Source organism: Mesocricetus auratus, unplaced genomic scaffold (assembly GCF_017639785.1).
Source record: "Mesocricetus auratus isolate SY011 unplaced genomic scaffold, BCM_Maur_2.0 Super-Scaffold_100676, whole genome shotgun sequence".
NCBI classification, from domain to species: domain Eukaryota; kingdom Metazoa; phylum Chordata; class Mammalia; order Rodentia; family Cricetidae; genus Mesocricetus; species Mesocricetus auratus.
Window position 1 is genome coordinate 144373546 of NW_024429266.1, and position 21356 is coordinate 144394901.

General features: G+C 52.9%; 2 protein-coding genes across 11 annotated transcripts; one reads left to right on the forward strand and one right to left on the reverse strand.

Moving 5' to 3' along the window:
- Nucleotides 1–689: 689 nt before the first annotated feature.
- Rtkn (rhotekin) lies at nt 690–17772 on the forward strand. Of its 6 annotated transcripts, none has more exons than XM_040737675.1 (13): nt 790–917; nt 2842–3128; nt 11338–11537; nt 13034–13095; nt 13187–13240; nt 13337–13454; nt 13648–13857; nt 14812–14906; nt 15013–15119; nt 15330–15458; nt 16213–16381; nt 16465–16569; nt 17087–17772. In XM_040737675.1, the coding sequence occupies exons 2-13, from the start codon at nt 3057–3059 to the stop codon at nt 17419–17421; spliced, it is 1656 nt and encodes a 551-aa protein (XP_040593609.1). In that variant the 5' UTR covers nt 790–917; nt 2842–3056; the 3' UTR covers nt 17422–17772. The 6 variants fall into 6 exon arrangements, with proteins under 6 accessions (XP_012974697.1, XP_005078367.1, XP_040593609.1 ...); XM_005078312.4 differs by lacking the exon at nt 790–917 and adding an exon at nt 2244–2339; XM_013119243.3 differs by lacking the exons at nt 2842–3128; nt 17087–17772 and adding an exon at nt 16909–17076 and having other exon boundaries at nt 690–917.
- Nucleotides 16664–21347, reverse strand: Wdr54 (WD repeat domain 54). 5 transcript variants are annotated; one of them, XM_040737677.1, is made up of 12 exons: nt 21238–21324; nt 21001–21093; nt 20627–20849; nt 20472–20534; nt 20060–20126; nt 19912–19965; nt 19504–19631; nt 18660–18760; nt 18407–18569; nt 18157–18231; nt 17920–18078; nt 16664–17002 (listed from the first exon to the last, which is right to left on the reverse strand). In XM_040737677.1, the coding sequence occupies exons 3-11, from the start codon at nt 20846–20848 to the stop codon at nt 17947–17949; spliced, it is 1005 nt and encodes a 334-aa protein (XP_040593611.1). In that variant the 5' UTR covers nt 20849; nt 21001–21093; nt 21238–21324; the 3' UTR covers nt 16664–17002; nt 17920–17946. The 5 variants fall into 5 exon arrangements, with proteins under 5 accessions (XP_040593611.1, XP_040593610.1, XP_012974691.1 ...); XM_040737676.1 differs by lacking the exon at nt 16664–17002 and having other exon boundaries at nt 17894–18078; XM_013119237.3 differs by lacking the exons at nt 16664–17002; nt 21001–21093 and having other exon boundaries at nt 17894–18078; nt 21238–21347.
- Between the last annotated feature and the right edge of the window lie 9 nt (nt 21348–21356).

Sequence of the window (21356 nt, forward strand, 5' to 3'; positions counted from 1 at the left end):
GTCTTTTGTTTGTTGTTTTTATAGTCTTTATAACTGTAGTCTTTATAGCTCTTATAGGGCACATGCCCTGTAAGGACCTCTCTTCTATTCCCATATACGATTGTCTTAGCAACCGAGACTCCAATATCCTCGTATAATAGACTAGAAAGTTCAGTGGTTGGACCAGGGTTCTGTGGTCCAGTAGGGAAGTAACTGAATTTTCAAGACCCCAATCCCTCTTTATGAACCGAGGCCACTGGGATTAAAGGTGTGTGCACCACCATGCCGGGGCCACTGTGGATGGACAAGTAGCGGTGCAGGGGAACCTATACCCCAGAGATACATTCAACTGCAGTAAGTTGTAGTTTAAGAGATGAGACTTGGGCGGTTCCAAGTCAGGCTAGAACCAGTGAGCCATCCGTGTGACTACGGTTTTTCCAAGTTGAGGACGCCAGTCTGACTGGTGGGGGCTGCTGCCGGGGAGGGGATTTGGGGACCCACCCCAAATTCAGGTGAGCTAATCCAGCTAGAAAGGTGGAAGTTCTCTGTCCCTGCTTGAGTGGTTTAGGGTGCCTCTGGCTCTGAAACTGTGGACCCAGATTGGCTTGGCGCCCGGGTACGGGCCGGGCCTTTAGCGGGGGTGGAAGAGGAGGGTGCCGCGCCCTGCCCAGCCCAGGTGTCGTCTCCGGGGGCGGGGTTTGGGAACCGGGCAGCTGGGGAGATTCCCGGCTGCATTGGTGGGAGGTTGGCCGTCGAGGGACCAGAGCCCAAGCCGGCAAGAGACTGATCCCCGGAGCGCGAGCGCGGGGAGCGCACTGACTGCAAGCATGTTCTCTCGAAACCATCGCAGCCGGATCACAGTGGCCAGGGGCTCCGCCCTGGAGATGGAGTTCAAACGCGGCCGCTTCCGACTTAGTGTCTTCAGCGACCCACCGGAGGTGAGAGGCTGAGTCCCTGCCTTCCCCTCCCAGCACTGGCAGGTAGCCCTGGCCACCCTGCCTCCTGGGCGCGGCGCGAACTGGGTCCCTTCTAGCTCAAGTTGTTGATTTAGGAAGCCAGATGCCGACAAGGTGCGGGTCCATCCGATCTGTGCAAGCTCATGCATTGCCTGGTTGGGGTAATTTGCCTCTGACTTGAAAGGTCCCGATTGGCCTCAATGTGAGGGGCCCTAAACTCAATTCCAAAACTTGTGCCTGACCCAAGTCTCTCCAGCATCCTGGGCCAAGGGCATCGGGCAGCCAGACATCTTTCAATACTTGTATTCTTGGCCTGGGTTCCGGCTGGTCACCAGCTGCCAGGAGCATCCCACACTTTTGACCCCCTAGGCCAGCTCCTGTTGTCTCCACAGTTCTGTGGCTTATCGGAAGCCCCCCAGTGCCGCCGCTGTCATTCCTGAAGGGCAGCAAGCCTCTCAGTTACCGCCAACTCTCTCTCTCTCTCTCTCTCTCTCTCTCTCTCTCTCTCTCTCTCTCTCTCTCTCTCTCCCCCTTGTGTGTGTGTGTGTGTGTGTGTGTGTGTGTGTGTGTGTGTGTGTGTGAACTCTGGAGTGGTTTCCCACACCCAAACTCTCCACCTTCCTTCTTGGGCCTGAAAGGAATCCAGCCTCTAGCAGATTCACCACCACCAGCAGCAGCAGGGTACCTACCCATGTCTGCGTGTGGTGTTCTGAGCTCTATGCTTAAGTCCCTAAACTGGACAGGCACAGGAGGCACACGGCCGGGGCCAGAAATGAGAGACACTTAGCCTCCCCAAAGAGACTTGTGTCCCCAAGGTCAGCCTCCCACATGCTCAAGGAGGTCCCAGTTCCATGTCTGCATCCCTCACATGCCTGGGAAGAGTTAAATGAGGTGGTTCTTAACATACACACACACACACCCTCCCCGGATTCCAGGCCTGGCTTTTGCCCTTTCCCTTTAGGCTGCCAGAACAAAGGCTCTTTCACACCCGTGTCCCGCTGTCCCAGGCTTGCTCTGAGTCAGAAGCCAATGGAGAGAGCCTTTGTCATCCTCCTACCCCAGCTACTTAGACTCAAGGGACCCGCGTGGCCAGCGTGGGGGACCCGGGGGCGAGGAGGAAGGGGCCTGTGATCCTGAGCAGCGTAGGATATGCCAGGCCTGGGGGCCAGATCTGAGTAGTCAGGGCGGAGCTGCAGGGACAGGCCTGCCGCCGATCTGAGTGTGACTCCATAGGCCCAAGGTGGGGTGGGGGTGGGGGTGGGGGGACAGCCCTGCAGCTGGTTGGGACCCGGGGCTGGTTTCCTGTCTGGAAGGGAAGGGGCCCGCAGAGGGGAGCAGGGCCAGCAGCAGCCAGGCACACCCCTGTCTTTCTCCCTCTCTCCTCCCTTCTGCTGGAAAAGCGAGGTAATTGTGAGCCCAGGGTGGGGCGTGCTGGATGGGGGCTGGCGTTGGAAAGGGTGACCCTGGGTCTGGGCCGCATTACAGACTCACCCCTTTGTCCCATTCCCCGGGCTCAAGTCTCCTCAAGTCCTCACTTCTGTCGCTAACTTTCTCAAACTAAGTTAGAACTCCCTCGGTCGATTCTGGTCTCCCGACAAGCCCTAGGATTCCGGAGAATCAGCAGGAGGCGTCCCTTCCCTGCCCCCTTCCAGCTGTGCCTGCCCCTCACTGCCCTCTCTGCACGCACATTCTCGGTCGGACAGGCCAGGGATGTGGGCGGGAGCGGGGGAGGGGCCAACAAGGGAATGAAAGGGCCTTTTACTTCCACAGCTGGGAGACCAGCTGCCACCCAAGCACGGCTGGACACTCTGTGCCCAGAGTCCCCTCTGCAGCTAGCCTCTCCTCCCAGGGTTCCCCGCTTATTCTCACCCTACTCTTTTTCGTCCTCTACCTGGCTCCGACCAAGGCCTTGGAACAGCACTAGGAGAGGCTATTTTGTCACAGAAGCCAGAGGGATCTAACAGGACTGCAGAGGGACAGGGACAGCCTCGACATTCTATCCTAGAGCTGGCCATCTCTCTCAAGCCCAGAGAGCAGTGGGAGGAGGAGCTGTGGGACAGCGTGCTGCCTACCTGGCCTCTCTCTGGGCAGCAAGGGAAGGGACTCTAGGGGACTACAGAGATGCAGGACAGATTGCACATCCTGGAGGACCTCAATATGCTCTACATCCGGCAGATGGCACTGAGCCTGGAGGTAATGCCCTGACCCCTGGACCATACACTTCTGCTGTGGGGCCGATTGGGGTCGGGGGTGGGGTGGGGTGTGGGGAGCGGTGTAGCCTGGCTAGGAGGGGTGGCAGGTGGCTCTGTATGCTCTGTGTTGAGTACCATGTGTGGACCCAGCCCACTTCTGCTGACCAGAATGAGCATTGCATTGAAGGACTAGGGAGGAGACTCTGCTGGCAGAGTGCCTGTTTCTGGACAAAGTCCTGGGTTTGATGACTAGCACCCCTGATACTGCATACGCTGGGTGAAGGGGCTCATACCTGTAATCCTAGCACTTGGGAAGCAGAAGCAAGAGTGAGTTCCAGGCCAGCTGACCTGGAAACTACTGTGGAACGCTGACTACAAAACTACATGTTGACAGTAGGGTCTTGGCACCTATTTCTGGAAGCTGTGTGATTAGGTGTGGATGTTTGTTCTGGGGACAAGGGTTCCTTTTAAAGACGGAATGAAGAGACTTCAGTATGAAGGAGGTTTGTAGAAAGATGTAGCCTGAAGAAAAATGAGAGGAGATGGCGGGTGAAGAGGAGAGATTGTGTGAGCGTGTAGATCAGAGGGTTTTGTTCTTTCCTTCCACCATGTGGACTCTGGGAATTGAACCCAGGTCCTTGGGGTTAACTGCAATCACCTTTTACCTGTTGGCCCATCTCACTGGCCTGCTGGGTTTTTTTTTTTTTCATTTTTTTTTCTTAAGACAGGCTCTGTGGATTCACTGTGTAGTCGAGGATGACCTTGACCTTCTAATCTCCCTACCACCACCTCCCAAGTGCTGGAATTGCAGGCATGTGTCTAAGAGTAAATAAGCCACCATACCTGTCTCATTTATTCTCAAACACACAAATTGAACTCACTCTATGTGCCAAGCTCCTTTCTAGGGCATGGAAATACCTCTGGAGAAGGCAGGAAAACTCCTTTCTTGTGAGGGAACAGATAATAACTATGCATGAGTGATGTCACATAGTGAAAACATTGTAAAAATAGGATGCAATAACGATCAGGCAGATGGCAGCATTAGATAGTCTGGAAGGGTCTGAAGTTCTGAGACTGGCAGAAAGGCTTTCCAGAAAGATGGCATAGCCAGGGTAAAGAGCCTTTGATGTGGGTGATATATTTGTGTGTGTGGTAGGAGAGGGCCGGTGGGGTTGGAATTTGTCATTGGGGTGGAGCTGGTGGGCAGAGGTAGACCATGCTGGGGTGGAAAGGCTGTAATGTGTCGCTTAGATTGTATTCTGAGTGGGATTCTGCAGCATAGACAGGTTTTTTTTCATCCTAGGCTGACCTCAGACTCTATATGTAGCCAAGGATGACCTTGAATTTCTGATCTTCCTGCCTCTAACTCCTGGGTGCTGGAATTACAAGTGTGCACCACCAAGCTGGTGCTGGGGATCCAGGACAAGATGTGGGGTAAGCCAGGCAAGCACCCAAACGAGTGACGTTGTTATGGGCTTGCTTGTTTTTGAGATGGGGTCCCCTGTGTAGCCCTGGAACTGGCTATGTAGGTCAGGAGAGCCTTTAACTCACAGAGATCCTCTGTCTCCCAGGTACTGGAATTGAAGGTGCATGCCATCACATGACCACCACCTGAAGTTTTTAGAGGGTCATTGCTATGGAGGATCAGCTTAGTGGCGGTGAGGGCTGGGCAAGAAAAGTTGGCAGGAGAGTGTGCAAGTTTCCCCAGTGGATGGTCAGATATAAACGTAGGGGAATGAATCTGGAGTGTAGATCACAGAGTTTAAGGAAGGGAGGAGATATTCCAAATGATGGTGGTAAATCTGACAGAGCTGGCTGATGGGTTGGACATGGCGAGTGAATCAGAATAAAAACCTGGACTAGATGGGTTCAAGTGTGTGGCTAAGTCTCTCCTGGTGGTGCAGCCCTTTGCAGAGATGGACAAAGTCACTGCCTGGATCTGACCGGACAGGAGGCTGCAGCTAGAGGAGGTCAGAGGCATGGACGCAGAGTGTAATCAGGAAGGGTAACTTACTGAGCACATGCTGCCTGCTCAGCCCCTGCTCAGTCTCTGGATCAATGGATATTGCTAGCAAGTTACAGCCTAACCCTGTTATAGCTGCAGGACCCTTCCTAGTCTCTATACCAGGAGGATACACCTCTGTTCACTTGTCTGGAGAGGAGTCCCCTTCTTCTATTTTGTGGAAGGATGCCAAGTGGACCCCTTGGGTTTCTGACATTACCTAATTTTCCTGTGTTGGTGCACAGGAGAAAACCTATTTTCTGCATGAGGCATGGTGGGGAGGCACATGCCTATAACCCCAGCACTCAGGAGGCTAAGGAAGGAGTGCTGTAAGTTCAAAGTCAGCCTGAGATACAGAAGGAGACTATCCCAAGTGAAAGAACAAACAAACAAAGGAAAACATAAGCAAAATACCCCAAACCTCCTTTCTATCCATCTGGTCTGCACTGTCACTGCTATTCATTGTATAATTTGTGTTATAATTACTTTTAGTTAATTAAAAGGGGTAGGGAAAGAAACCAGTTAGTTTCTTGGTTTATCTAGCCACATTCAACTGTCAGGTCCACGCTGACTGCTTCCATCAACAGAGTTGGTTAGGGTATGTACATGTTTAAATTCTGCATTCTGTGCACCCACCCGCCATCCCGCACCCCCACCCCGTGCTAGGTGTCATTTCTCTCCATGGGAGGCCTGCCTGACATCTGGAGCAGAATAGCTTTGTTTTTACTATGATCAACTTTCCTTCAGTCACAGGCTGGGAATTCTGTACAACTTCCTCCTCAGTTCATCACGTCCTCAAAAAGACAGACTCACTGATACTTCAGGAAACGGCAGGACAGTTAGTTACGGAGTGTAAATCCAGAAAGACTTTTTGGAGGAGTCATCCTAAACTACAAGCTGCAAGTATAGGAGGACTGAGAGTAAACATTTTTGTTTGTTCTCGGTTTTCTGGGGTTTTTTGTTTGTTTGCTTTTTTGTTTTTTTGAGACAGGATTTCTCTGTGGCTTTGGAGGTTGTCCTGGAACTAGCTTTTGTAGACCAGGCTGGTCTCAAACTCACAGAGATCCACCTGCCTCTGCCTCCCGAGTGCTGGGATTAAAGGCATGGCCACCAACACCTGGCTTTGTTTGTTTTTGAGACATGGTTTCTCTGTGTAACAACCCTGTCTGATTGTCATGGAACTCAGTTTGCATACCAGGCTGGCCTGGAACTCAGAGATCTGCCTGCCTCTGCCACCCTGTGCTGGGATTAAAAGCGTGCCCCACTAGGGCCTGGCAAAGCTTATTTTTGTTTAATTAAAAAATATGTGTGTGGTGGTGGTGGTGGTGGTGGTGGTGGAGGATAGCATCAAGCAAGCGTGAAGGTCAGAGGACGGTTTTTGGGCATTGATTTTCTTTTTCCATGGTGGGATCCAGGGACTGAACTCAGGTCTCAAGCTTGGCAACAAACAGTTTTACCCACTAAGCCATCTTGCCTGTGTATGTGTATGTGTGTGTGTGTGTGTGTGAGAGAGAGAGAGAGAGAGAGAGAGACAGAGAGAGACAGAGAGACAGAGAGACAGAGAGAGAACCTCTCATGTAGCCCAGGCTATGTATCTGAGGATGACACTGAACTTGTGATCCTCCTGTCTCAGCATTACTTCTGTGAATGGGGTGCTCAGGATGGAACCCAGGGTATTGTGTATGCTGAGCAAGCTCTACCAACTGAGCTACACCCCCCTGGGCTGGAGAGATGGCTCAGAGGTTAAGAGCACTGACTGCTCTTCCAGAGGTCCTGAGTTCAATTCCCAGCAACCACATGGTGGTTTACAACCATCCTTAATGAGATCTGGTGCCTTCTCCTGGCCTGCAGACATACTGAGCTACACCCCTGGAGCAAAGCCTGAACAAGCGCCAAGAGATTAGATATTTCTCACTAAATCCTCACATAGCACTGTGAAGGAAGCCACCTACTCCCAAGTCTACAAACTGAAGCTCCAGAGACAAATGCCAGCATATCAAGTCCCTAGACTAGGACTTGGACTTATCCCTGATGGGAATACTGAAGGGAACAGAAGGTGATGGGAAACAGAGCAGGAAGTCAGGGACAGAGTGTGGGGGAGGAGTGTGTCATCATGGGCGACTGTGACTCACTCTGTCATCCCTAGGGATCTGACCCCGGTCACCCAGGTCGGAACACATTCAGTATTGGGATCTTTCTCATCCTGGGGGAACGAACTGCGTTTGGGGAGCAAGAGAGGGTGGTGGAGAGGAAGGTGGTGGGGGTCTATTTTTGTGCTAATGGATATGGAGGGCGGTGCAAAGCACAATGACCTCAGGCCCCACCTGAAAAGGTGGGAACCCTTTCCCCAGGGCATTCTTGACAGTAGGCTGATGTAGAGTGGGTTTGGAAGTCATGTGCACATGGTATAGGCGACTAGTTCCCCCTCAAGTCCGGTTCTGCTGGTCCGTGCTGGATCCAGAGACCTCACTTCATACCCACACTCTTCTGATAAGAGTCACCTTGGAGAGAGAAGTCCGCTAGGGAGAGGCCTCCAGAGCGGTCTAGGTGCTCCCTGCAGTCGCGGCCGTCTGCGGGCAGGGTCCCGGTAGTGGAGATGCTGGCATCTGGGAGCCTGCAGGGACCGCCCGCCCTCACCCGGCGCCCTCGAAGCCTCTCGCGGCAACTGGGAGCTGATGTCACCGGCGCCCGCGGGCGCAGCGGACCCAGGCGGTGAGGCGGTGCCGACTCCCGGGATCCTTCGGTTCCCACGCGGTCCTTGAGTCACGCCGGCCACCGGGGTTGCTGCGGCCGGGACCCTGCGCCAATTGCAAACGCAATGGACAGGGCTAGAGAAGGATCGGTGAGTGTTCGGCCCGAGGGAGCTAACCAGGAGCAAGCTTGAGGACGCACCCTTGATCTCATTCATTTGCGGGACTGATGACAGGAACTAGGTGCTGAGTGGGGAGGGATAGGTAATCAGTCAGCTTAGCAAAGGCAGAACCCTGGTGCGTACAAAGCCTGGCTGAGAGAGAGTAGTTTGGGAGGGCTTCCTGATGGAGAGGGCTTTGAGTGGTACCGGGTGGTGGTGCCTGGTATAATAAAGTCTGGTCTAGCACAGCAGCCCCCAAAAACAGATAGGGAAGGAAGACTTGGCAAGCAGTCTGGACAAAGTATTGGTGAGAAAGAATTCAAGGTGTTGGGAAGGTTGGACACCAGAGGCGAATCCTGACATAGGGTATGGAGGTGAGCGACCGACAGAGAAGACAGGTTTGTGTAGTTACAGTCACTCCTCTCTCCCAACGGCGGCGTGTCTCCACCTGCCTGGCTTCCTGAGCCAATGTTGTATACCTTCACTCTGAAGCCTCCCACCCTGACTTCAGCAGAAACCAGCAGGGGCTGCTTCCTGTGTTTTTCTACCATGACAAAGCACTTATGGAGCAGCCGTTCATCCATGCCTGTTCACTCCCAGCTGGGGCTTAAACCTGGAGCCTTGGTCAGCACTGGGATGCTCTGGTGTTCGCTGCAAGTTTACTGACAAAGCAGACTCCTTGTGAAAGCCTGTGTCCCTGCCATTGCACTGAATACTCTGCACCAGGCATTGAGTGTGAATCTCACGCAAGTCTTTAAAACTAAGATGCCATGACTATCTTTACCCCATGTTGTGTGTCTATGGTGTATGTATGTGTGTGCATGTGTATGTATGAACCAGATGTCCACTCTAAGTTTTTGTTTGTTTGTTTTGACATGGGTGTCTCACTATGTATCATTGCCTGGTTTGGAACTGGCTATGTAGACCAGGCTGGCCTCAGACTCTGAAAGATACACGCCTGTTGCTGCCTCTGAGTGCTGGGATTAAAAGTGTGTGTCACCATGCCCAGACTGTCCACATTTAATATATATTTAATGTGTGTGTGTGTTTCTGTATATGGAGGGGGTACATGCCACAGCACAGTGTGAATTCAGGTCGGTCTTGCTTGCACAGCGGACATGTTATTCACTGACCCTTCTCCCCAGCTCTTCACCCCATTTTTTTTTTTTTACGAGACAGGGTTTCTTTGTATTTTTGGAGGCTGTCGGACCAGCCCAGCCTCGAACTCACAGAGATCCGCCTGCCTCTGCCTCCCCAGTGCTGAGATTAAAGGCGTGTGCCACCACCGCCCGGCTCTTCACCCCATTTTATAAGTTGGAAAACCCGAGCCTTGGCTCAGGGAGGTAGTGTGAAATGCCCCATACAACTAGAGTTGCCATGTTGTTTGGAGGGCTTCCTGGAGGAGTTTGGGGGCTGAGGTGACCTGTTTTAGAAGAGAATCATGTGGGTGGTGTTGGGGTGAAAATCTAACCTAATACAGTGACCCAGAAAATAGTCCTTGGAGAAAGGAACTGTAAACAAGCAGATATGTAGCCCAGGCTGGTAATTCTCCTGTCTCTGCTTCCTGATTGCTGGGATTACAGACATGCATCACTCCACTGGCTGCCTAGTGCTTTGAATACTTTATTTTACTGTTTTGAGACAGGGGTTCATATAGTCCAAGGTGGCCTCATATTCACTATGTTGCTGAGGGTGACCTTGAACATCCTAACTCTCCTGCCTCCACCTCCTGAGTACTCATCACCGTGTCCAGTTTCTGCGGTGCTGGGGAGTCAAATCCAGAGCCCTGTGCATGCTCAACTCCCAGCCCAAAGCCAACTGCCTTTTAAGCCCCAGGATGACTTCTTTCTAAGTTACTACCCCTGTAGCCTCTCTCAGGGCCTCCCCTCTGCCCTCCCACGCCTGTCCAGTGCCTCATGCCCTCATACCCCACCAACTACTTTCCCTTCCTCATTCCTTACCTCTGACCTCCTCTCCTAAACTCAGGGAGCCAGAGGTGGTGGATATGCTATTTGAGGTGTGCAGATGGGTGAACTCTGCAGGTGGTATGCATCTGGCTGATCCCACAAATCTGTTTTCCATTCCTGACCTCTGGGACCACAACCACACAAATATGTAGATAGATATAATATGCATGCGCAAACATATATGTATATATGTACATATATGTATATATATCGCAAATGGTAGTGTATATATATATATATTTGTTTTTTGTTTTTTTAAGACAGGGTTTCTCTGTAATGTTTTGGAGTCTGTCCTGGAACTCACTCTGTAGACCAAGCTGGCCTCGAACTCACAGAGATCCACCTGCCTCTGCCTCCTGAGTGCTGGGATTAAAGGCATGCACCACCAATGCCTGGTGTATATTTTGTTTTTGAGTCTCATGTATCTTAAACTCCTGATCCTCCTACCTCTGTCTCCCAAGTTCTGAATTACAAATGTGCACCACCATGCCTGGCTTAATGTATAATGTTTCACTTTCTATTCATGTGCTATATTTTCTTTTTCGAGACAGGGTTTCTCTGTGTAGCTTTGGAGCCTGTCTTGGCACTCACTCTGTAGACCAGGCTAGCCTCGAACTCACAGAGATCCACCTGTCTCTGCCTCCCGTGTGCTGGGACTGAAGGCCTACACCACCACTGCACAGCTATCATGTGGTATATTTTCGGGAGAGTTACATCTATACACATGTCTACCTCAGTCTTTTGCCCTGTTTATCAGTACAGATATAATTGATTTAACCTGTGTCTTATTAAAAGGCTTTTTAAAGTTTAAAACAATGCCTGGGGCTGGAGAGATGGCTCAGTGGTAAAAAAACAATTGCTGCTCTTCCAGAAAATCCAAATTCACTTTCTGGCATCCATGTGAGATGGTTTGTAACTCCAGCTCCAGGAGATCTGACACCTTCTTCTGGCCTCTGTGGGCACTGCATTCATGTGTAATACAAATACACATAGATAAAACAGTGCTAAGTGAATCTTACATACATATAGCTTGGCAGTCATGTGTGTAATTGTATCTATAGGCGAAACACTTGAGTATAGGATAGCTAGGTCAAAGGATATATGAATTTATAGCTTTTGTAGATTTCTCCACATCGTGATCAAAGGCAGAAAGAATTTATCCTCCTCACGGTCAAATTCATGAGAGCATCTGTTGTTTTGCAAAGCTTTTCTGGCTCATCTTGGGCAGTTGAGGGTGAGATGACAGGCTTGTTCTTGACTTTGCTAAGACATTAGTGTCCTTTGCCCCCACCCCCATGTAGCCCTCTTGGGACTGGGATTGGGGTGGAGAGATGCCTCAGCCTGATGCCTGACTGCCATTTCCTTTTCCCCTTCTCATGACTCTGGCTAGGACACAGAGTTACAGAGGAAACTAGATCATGAGATCCGGATGAGGGAAGGGGCCTGCAAACTACTGGCAGCCTGCTCCCAGCGAGAGCAGGCTCTGGAGGCCACCAAGAGCCTGCTGGTGTGCAACAGCCGAATTCTCAGCTACATGGGTGAACTGCAGAGGCGCAAGGAGGCCCAGGTGCTGGGGAAGACAGGCCGGCGGTGAGCAAGGGAGGTGATGTGTGTGAGGGAGGGAGGCTTTGTCCACGCTACAGCAAGTGACTGTGTGGAGTGTATCTATGGTTCAGCAAGTACCTGTGTGGAGTGTTCAGAGCTCAGATCAACCTCCTGAAGGGGACCTTCTCACAAACACATGTCCTGGCCAAGAAAGGCACGTTAGTGGTTTACCACGGTGGTGGGTCATCCAGAGTGGCTGGGACTGGACGGGGAAAGCCAGTGTATCTGATGGAAGCTGGCAGTCCAAACCACAAGTAATGCAGACATGCTAATTTGTTGAGGCCTGCCCATGATCTGCTATGTCTGGCTGGTTTCTGGAAAACTAATTTTCTCAAAGCCAGTTCACCAAATGGCCAATTTGCTGAATGGCCAATTTACCACAAATTGACAATAGCTTGTTGCACCTGGGGTTCGCCATCAGAGGCAGGAGTTGGGAAAGCACATAATTAAAAATCACTTAAAGGAAGGCTCCCCATTGTAGACATTAGTTGTGCATTCCAAAGGAGCTCAGCATCAGTTCGTGGCCTCCACACTGTGCCAACACTACAGTGCACTCTGCCAGTCTAACTGGTCAACCATGAGACTGCTGGAGTCGAGTGAAAACATTAGAGAGAAAATACTCAGCAAATTGGTTGCTCTGAGGATTGGCCATTTTTTTGTAAATGAGTCATTTGGGGAACTGCCTGCCTCATCAAGGCTGCACACGAAGAGGGTCCCAGCCCTCACTGGCATTGAGGAGCTGAAGGAGGGGTTGCCAGGGGCACACCAGGAAGCCCACAGAAGGGGAAAACACATTCCATTGCTGCTTCGTCTAGCCAGAGGCCAAGCAGACAGGAGGCAGCTCTCAGGTAGCCATGGCAGATCCACAACACAGCCCTCTCAGTGGGAATATGAAGTGCATTTAATTCCCGGTTGTGCTATATTGTATATGCATCTCAAAGGAGAAAGCTGGACATGGTGGTTTCTGCCTGTCATCCCAGCACGTGGAAGGCTGAGGTAAGAGGATTGCTGAGTTTGAGGCCAGCTTGAGATACAGAGTGAGACCTTCACTCTCAAACAAATAAGATGGTGGGAATAAGTGACTTCTAGAGTTGCAAGGAGAACCTGCAGTCTCCAAGCTCATGGTTTAACTGTGTGTGTGTGTGTGTGTGTGTGTGTGTGTGTGTGTGTGTGTGTTTAAAGGGAAACTCTTGTGGCACCTGTTCCCTCAAGGCCCCAGTTGTCCCTGACAGGAGTCTGGATGGTCAGGAACAATGCTAGGACTGGAGGAGCCAGAGCTTGTGTGCTAAACCTGTGTGTTAGCTTTGCTCAAATGTTCCTAAGACTAGCAAACCTGAGTTCTGTCAATAGCTCTCCTCTGGTCCCTTGGTCCTGCCATGCCAACCAGACTAGGAATCAGGGGCCTCTTAGAGCCCTTGGGAGTCAGAAAAAAGGGGAGGAGAATGGGAAGACCAGGCCAGGACTCTGTGATCTGCCCACAGACCTTCCGACAGTGTGCCGCCCCCTGAGCGTTCCCCTTGCCGTGGCCGGGTCTGCATCTCTGGTAAGAAATACACGGCTCCTGGCTCCCCTCACCCCACCACACCACCTCCTGCCTGCCTCTAACCCCTCTTCCTTCCTGCTCTGCCCTTTAGACCTGCGGATCCCCCTCATGTGGAAGGACACAGAGTATTTCAAGAACAAAGGAGGTGAGTGCCACACACTAGGACAAACTGAGGGGAGTGTCCAGAGAGGTGGGGACTCTTGTTGACAACCTTAATGTTTTTGTTTCTCTTTATTCCCAGACATGCACCGATGGGCTGTGTTCCTGCTGCTACAGCTGGGGGAACAGATTCAGGACACAGAGATGATCCTGGTGGACAGGACCCTCACAGACATCTCTTTTCAGAACAATGTCCTCTTGTGAGTGGCTTGCCTATGGCTCCTTCTGTCCTTCCTCCACCCACTCCAGCTCCTGTGGGGCTGCTCTGGGGCGTGGAGGTGGAGAGGGAGAAGGAGAGGCAGATGGCCCAGGTGTCCTGAACTCAAGCCCTCCTTCACCCTATGCCCTCCTGAGCCTCCACTCATGACCCTCCTCTCTCTTGTGCCTGTGTAGTGCTGAGGCAGGGCCAGACTTTGAACTGCGGCTGGAGCTGTATGGGGCCTGTGTGGAAGAGGAGGGAGCCCTGGCTGGCGCCCCCAAGAGGCTTGCCACCAAACTCAGCAGCTCCCTAGGCCGCTCCTCAGGGAAGCGTGTCAGGGCATCGCTGGACGGTGCTGGGGGCTCTGGGAGCAGTCCCATCCTGCTGCCTACTCCAGCTGTGGGGTAAGACCATGTACTACCCACCCAGCGTCTTCAGCTGCCTCCAACTCCCCATCGGTGACCATGTCACACTGAATGAGCAGGCATTCTGACTAACCCTAGAGTTAGGCCTCAGTCAGTCTATACGCCTGACGGTGGGAAGGCATAGAGAGCTTGGCTTTAGGGTCTTACCTGTTTAGCAGCTACAGAAACATCTTATAGGACTGGGGATATACCACAGCTGGTGAAGCGATTGCCTAGCCTTGGGTGGGATGGTGCACACCTGCTTTTCCAGCACTTGGGAGATGAGAGGAAGGCGAATCATAAGTTCAAAGTCATCCTCACTGCATAGTGAGTTTATGACCAGCCTGGTGTACATTAGACCCCGCTTCAAAACACCAAACACAGTGCTTTGTCACTGACAAAGCACTTGCTATGCAAGTGTGGGGACTGGAGTTCTGCCCCCTGGGACCCAATCCCAGGGCTCACTCTAGAGGAGAGGCATGTGAGCTCCTCTAGCTGGCAAGCTGGCTGGTTAGACTAGTCTAATTGGCCAGCTCTGGGTTCAGTGAGAGACCTGGCCTTCATCAGTAATGTACAGAGCTATTGAAGAGGACACCCAATGTCAATGCCTGGCCTCTACACATACATATGTGCCTCCCATACATATGGCCAAACCAAACATACATACAAACATAACTGTGCTCTGAGTTGAGGCATGCTCTGTAGCAGAGCCTACAGTCACCTGAAGTTACTAGGGTTCAGAGGAAGCCGCCTCATCTGTTGACTGACTGAAGAACACCCTCACAGAGCTGCCATGAGAACGTCAATGGGACAATGGATAAGTGTGGGTCCGGGTGCCTCGCAGGAGGTCAGCAAACAGGAGGCAAGCTGGTTGTCTGGGGCAGCTTGGCAACGGGCCTTGCAGCACCTTCCTGCCTCACGCCCCACTCCACCGATGTCCCCTTCTCCCTCCAGAGGCCCTCGGTATCACCTCTTGGCCCACACCACTCTCACCCTATCGGCAGTGCAGGATGGATTCCGCACACATGACCTTACCCTTGCCAGTCATGGTATGTGTGTGAGCGTGCGTTGGGGGCACTGGCCCTGCTGGGAAGGGCTGTGGGGTAGTCCCCCTTCTCCTTTCCCATCCTCATTCTGTACTTCTTCCTCCCCCAGAGGAGAACCCTGCCTGGCTGCCCTTGTATGGTAGCGTGTGTTGCCGGCTGGCCGCTCAGCCTCTCTGCATGACTCAGCCCACTGCAAGTGGTACCCTCAGGGTGCAGGTGAGGGGTCCCAAAGGAGTAGAAGGGGCCATGGAGGAGACAGAGCTGGACTACCTAAGAATAGGATGATGAGATGTGGATCTGGGGGGGTAAGGTGGGATGGGAAGACAGTGGGGTGAGTACTGGGGACATGGGATCGATGGAGGACTGGGAGGAAGGTGCATTGTGGGGAGGCAAGACTCCCTAGAAGACACCAAATCATTTATGCAGCAAGCCGGGGAGCTACAGAACGGGACACTTGTGCACGGAGTCCTGAAAGGCACAAACCTCTTTTGTTACTGGAGATCTGAAGATGCAGACACTGGGCAAGAACCCCTGTTTACTATTGCCATCAACAAGGTGATGAGTCCCATGGTAGTGAGGTCACCTGGCGTTTAGGCTCAGGCACCTCTTTCTCAAGGCCCTGGAGAGTTGGGCTCAGGCCTCAGGGACAGGGAGGGTGAACTTTGTTAAGAGCTCCAAGCTCCGCTCCTCAGCAGGGCTGGGATGCAGAGAGGCCACTTTCCCCCATCTCCCCACCCCTCAAGCAATTCTAAGAAAGTTAGCCTGCTCACTCAGCATCCCCAGCCCTCTCCAAAGCCCAGGGGATTCACTGCTAGCTCAGGCAGTTTTCCCTGTGGTCCTCTCTGCTTCCAGTTTGTAGCTGCTGCTAACTTACCGCTCGTCTCTACATAGGTGCAATTGGGCCCCCCATGCTCCCTAGCCACAGTGTTGCTTTCCTGTGTGTTTGTTTTGCTTTGTTTGGTGCTGGGGTCAAACTGAGAGACTCGTGTTAGCAAAGTGCTCTACACCCCAGACACCCTGTCTGTTTTGGAAGTACTGGGTGGGCAACCCAAAGCTGGACCTTGGTAACTCTTGCCCAGGTACACCTTCCCTGACTTGCTGTCCCTCTCTCCTGCCTCAGACTGGTGCTCCTTCCCAGCATCAGCACAGGGACTTTATCCCCAGCACCCTTTGCTGTCCCCTCACCCCTCCTAGAGTTAGCAGCAGGCAAATGAAGGCTCAGCACAAGTCCCAAAGGTACTTCTAGACAGGGGTGATGGGCTGCTTCTCAGCCGAGGCAGAGGTGAAGGCAGCTCTTCTTTCTCCACAGGAGACTAGGGTCCGGGCAGGGGAGGTGGAGCAGGCCCCAGAGTGGCCTTTTACCCTCAGCATCAGCAACCGGTATGGAGGTGATGAGGTGACGAACATCCTCCGAGTGGAGAGCAGAGAGAGCCTGCAGAACTGGATGGAGGCGCTGTGGCAGCTCTTCTTTGACATGAGTGAGAGAAAGGGCTGGGTGGGCTTGAGGGCGGGGGGGGGCTGCGTGGAAGCAGGGGTGTGGCACCTGGTGTTCTCCTTGCAGGCCAGTGGAAGCATTGCTGTGATGAAGTCATGAAAATCGAAACTCCTGCGCCCCGGAAGCCCCCACAGGCACTGGCCAAGCAGGGGTCCTTATACCATGAGATGGGTAAGTGAGGGGAATGTTAGGGGGGGCTGATGGGAAGTGGAGCTGGGGCCCTCAAGGGAACCCAGGTAACAGAGAAAGCACAGTGGAGTCCAGGTCCCACTCAGCCCGACTGTATTTCCTTTTTCTCTCGGATTCTGAAAGCCACCTCCACCCAAGTTCAGAGCAAACCCCCAAGAGCCAGATTCATTGCAGACATCTATCCTAACCTTCTTTTCTGTTTCTCTGTGCATGTGGACTCCTGCCTCCTCTTCCGACCTCACTTGTCCGGCACTGCTTTCTCTCCTTTTTTTCCTTGGTTTCTTTACCCACTTCTGCTCCAACCACCCCAATGTCACACAGTCTTATCAGAGCCTGTGGCCTCAGGGGGTCCTGGTGAGGGGCTGCTCCTGCAGAATAATGCCATCTCAGCTGAGATTCGGGCCTTGCTTTCCTCCTATTACAGTGATAGGTGACAGTCAGGGTTGAGCAGGCCAGGGCTTGAGCTCTGACTAGCCCCTCCCCCCCCCTGGTGCCACAGCTATTGAGCCGCTAGATGACATCGCAGCTGTGACAGACATCCTGGCCCAGCGGGAGGGCACAAGGCTGGAGACACCCCCACCCTGGCTAGCAATGTTTACAGACCAGCCTGCCTTGCCTAGTTCCTGCTCGCCTGCCTCAGTGGCCCCAGTCCCAACCTGGACGCAACCCCTGCCCTGGGGGCGACCCCGAACCTTTTCCCTGGATGCTGCCCCCCCAGACCACTCCCTTGGGGCTTCTCGCTCGGTTGCACCCCTCCCCTCGCAGCGATCCCCACAATCCAGAGGCTTCTACAGCAAAAGTCAGCTCCGCACATGGCTCCAGTCCCCAGTGTGAGAGAGGAACCAGCAACAGGATCTGGCCAAGAAAGAAAATGACCCAAGGGCAGCTGGGCCCTACGTCCAGCACTGTGGGGGCCCCCGTGCTCCTCTTCCTCCACTGGACTAGAAAGGAACGCTGGGGAGGGGTAACAGAAGTCCCTCTTAAGTTGTGGTTACAATGGTACTGAGGGGACCATTTCTGGAGTTGGTTGGGATCCCCTAAGCTCTTCCTGGGAGAAAACTGGAACAAGCCTGCCCTACCTCCCTGCACTAACCAGCCCCCTCCCCACCCCAGGGGTGGGGCAGCACTAGGGAACGGGGAGGAAAGCACCTCCCTTGTGACTCCATTAAAGTTATTTAACAGCTAGCTGCCTTCACTTGGTCTCTGAGGACCAGTGGCTTCTGTGTGCTCTGACCCTGCCTCTCCCTCCTCCCCGGAGCTTGCTGTTTAGAAGTGTGGCTGCAATAGTGAGTGCTCAGACAAGGACTTGGTGAAGGAATACTTTATAAATACCAGGGGAGAAGGGAAGTGTGTCCTCTCTCAGACACTGCTGAATCTCAGGATCTCAGCGAGGTCATAACCCGTCACCGCAAAGGAGCTGCCCGATGGGTCACAGAACCGAGCACCGCACAGCTGGGTGTCAGAAATGCATTCGCCATGGTAGTGTTCAACCTGAGGAGGGGAAAGACTGGTCAGTTCTAATGCTCACTCTATGCTTGGGTCCTCGTTCCCACCCTTCTACAAACATACCTCAATGGAGCCACTCTCTGGGTTCCTGTTCAGCTTCCAGATGTGCACAAAGGTATCCTCAGCTGCAGAGAGTAACTACAAGAGAGAAATCCATGAGGGATGTGGTGGGAGTCAGAATGCCCTGACAGGGTGGGTGTGGGCTGAAGTGCCAGTCCAGGTACCTGGGGACGGTGTCACACTGAGTATGGAGACAAGCCTGTGCTATGCGTCTAAGCACCAGGATAAGAGCTTAGGGATGCAGGAGACTGACCTTGCCCACTTCTGGAGCTAGGTCCAGGGCACAGATGGTCCGGGCATGGGCACTGATCTGGACGTGGAGTGTTCCTGTAGTGGCATCATACAGACGCACTTGCCCATTCCCATACCCTGCTGCCACAATCCCCTGCCACAGCTGCACAGAGGGGCATGGGACCCTGCAAGGGTGATGTTTGATTTTGGTTTCTCCAGACCCCAACATACTCCTTGCCCTCCCAAAGGCCACATCCCCTTTTTGCCCCTCCTACCCGAAGCCTGGGATTCGGGTCAGTAACGTGAACGTAGTTCCTGACCTCCAGACACACAGAACTCCCGAGTCATCGGCTGTCACCATGTCGGCAACACCATCCTGAGGAGAGAGCTGGGGTCACCTTTTCTCTTTACAGTCTGTGTGGTCTACAGTGCAAGGCAGGAGGGAAGTGAAGCCGTCCTGCCTCTCTGCTTCCACAGGAAGGGCAAGAGGTGGACCCTTCCTTCACCAACTCAAGACACCACACTTCTCTAGAGTCCCTTAAGCACAGGCTCCTTGTAGGTCCTTATATACATCTCACAACCACCACCTCCCTAGCCCCCATCATGGAGCAGAAGAGGATGTATAACTGTTGCTTTGGGATAGGTGACAATGCTAAAGTCACCATTCCCTGACTTGGAGGATTTGTAATGAGCCAGTCACAGTCACAACTAGTCCCTAGGTCTCCTGACCAGACCAACGCAGACAAATCAGGTTCAGTGAAGAGAACAAATTATAAAATCCACACCCTGTTTTCAAGAGGTTTGCAATCCATGAGGACAGGGCCTAGTCAGAGTGAAGCTGGAGGTAGGGGGTTGGACTAGGGTTACTGATTTCTGGAAAGGCCAGCCCTGGAACTGGGTCACTTGCTCAAGTCCAGAGAAGGAAGCTACAGCTGTCAGTGTTGGAAATGGTTGGCTCCAACTTCTGGATTCTCAACAGCACTGGAGAGTATTAGTGATTTTTATAAACACTTAATGTAAAGTATGTTTTTCTCCAGCCCTGAGGTTGCTACATCTAAGAGAGTACAGATGATCCCAAAGTCACACTTCAATGTGAAGAGGTAGAGGAAGTGTCCTCACCTGTCCCTGGGCACGCTCAGTGGCAATGTCTGTGATTGGTGTCTGGTGTCCAGCCAGCTCCTCACTAAGTACAATGTTGGGACCCTTAGCAGGGATGTCAAACACCAGTATCCGACCGGACCATGTTCCTGCAGCCAGAACCAGTGTCCCACTGATGGTTTCCTGACCCCTCTGGGTCTCCAGTCACCACAGTTAACACTTTTTCTACCCCGTAAGTCTTAGTAATAAACTCCCACAGCCCTGACTTTCCATTCACGCCCCCCTAAATGTTAGGAGTCTCTGATATCTTCCCCACCCCACCTTCTCCCTAACCCTTCACAAGTTTGTCAGCCCCTCACCATCCTCCTGGCTGAAAACCCGTAACGATGTACCTCATAGACCTTAATGCCCTGTTCTTAGTCCTCTCACCCACACAGATGAAGTGAACACTGGCAGCAATTCCTCGGGCAAACATAGCCTGTGCTGAGTATAAACACAGCTCTCAGAAACAGCACTTCCTCCAGCCCCAGCAAATTCTCCCAGCATCCACCCCTGCTCCCCTTGGTCCTCCAGGTACCTGAGGAAGAATCTCCTGAATCCAAGGCATGCCAATAGACCATGAGGGAGCCATCAGACTCATACATCTGGAAGACAGGGGCAAGGATGAGAGCGGGAACCAGCTGACCCTTCTGAGCTCTGGGCCCAGCACTTCACACAGTCATGCTGGCCCGAGGCCATGTAATCTTCAGACTTGTTCTGGCAGGCAGGCACTATTCTTATCCCTAGTTTTCAGGGGAGGACACTGAGGCTCCGTGTACGGAAGGTCACAGAGGTGGCTGAAGTGGCACTTGAAGAGTGAAGGAAATGGAAAGCACTCGGATGAAAAGCAGAGAAAGGGTGGGCTGCACACGGGACGTTTGGAAGTGTTTATTTAGAGGGAGCCGGGAAGGGCGGGGGCAGAAGAGAGGGGAGGAGAGGTCTCTCCTCACCTGTATCCTTTGATGTGAGGTGAGAACCAGCAGTACTCTGAAGGGGAAGACACACCAGTGGACCTGGAGAGACAAGCATCACAGTGGAGGGCATAAAGCTTCAGTGGGGATTCAAAGGGCTGTTTAAGCAACTCCTCTTTAACTCCTAGCCTCACCTGGGTGATAAGTGGGGGACTCACTCCAACGCCTACTTTGACTTGGAGCTGGCGCTGGGCCAAGGGCACACCCTCAGGGGCAGAGCTGAGAATCTGGGCGCTCGGTCCATGAACCACTCCAAAATGCCTGAGATCGCGGTCTGGAAGCTGCAGTACACTGAGGTTGTTAGACAAGGCGGCGGCAGAGCCCCGAAGTAGGATGGAGCGCTCGCGGCGGTACATCCTGGGAGAGAGATACCAGAGTCACAGGAGAGAAACAGAAGGCCGCAGAGAGCGTTGGGACAGGGGAGAAGGGTAATGAGATGCGATCGTGAGACACTAAAAGAGCCCCTTGATCGACGGGTTCAACCAGGAAAGTGATGGGGAATAGTCACAAGGAGGAGGGGATCCCACGTAGCAGGAGAGAGCCCCAGAGTTGAGTATTGCGGCCGCCAGGGAATCCCACAGAAGAATGGTGATGGAAAGACCTGGTGGTACCGAACGCATCAGCTTTAAAAAGGCAGAATGAGTCCTTTAGTCCTTCCTCCCACAATTTGACTACCTGAAGGTCTACACCAAGGCCAGAGATCACACCTGCAGCCCCTCCACCCCCACTCCCAGGTCTGTCTTGCCTGACGCTACGATCCTCAAGGTCCCTCCAAATCCGCCGCCACCATAGAGACGACGCACTGACGCACGGCCTCTGGGCGGGGCCTGTGGCTGGACGGGCGGCGCGCGGCGCAGTTGCCAA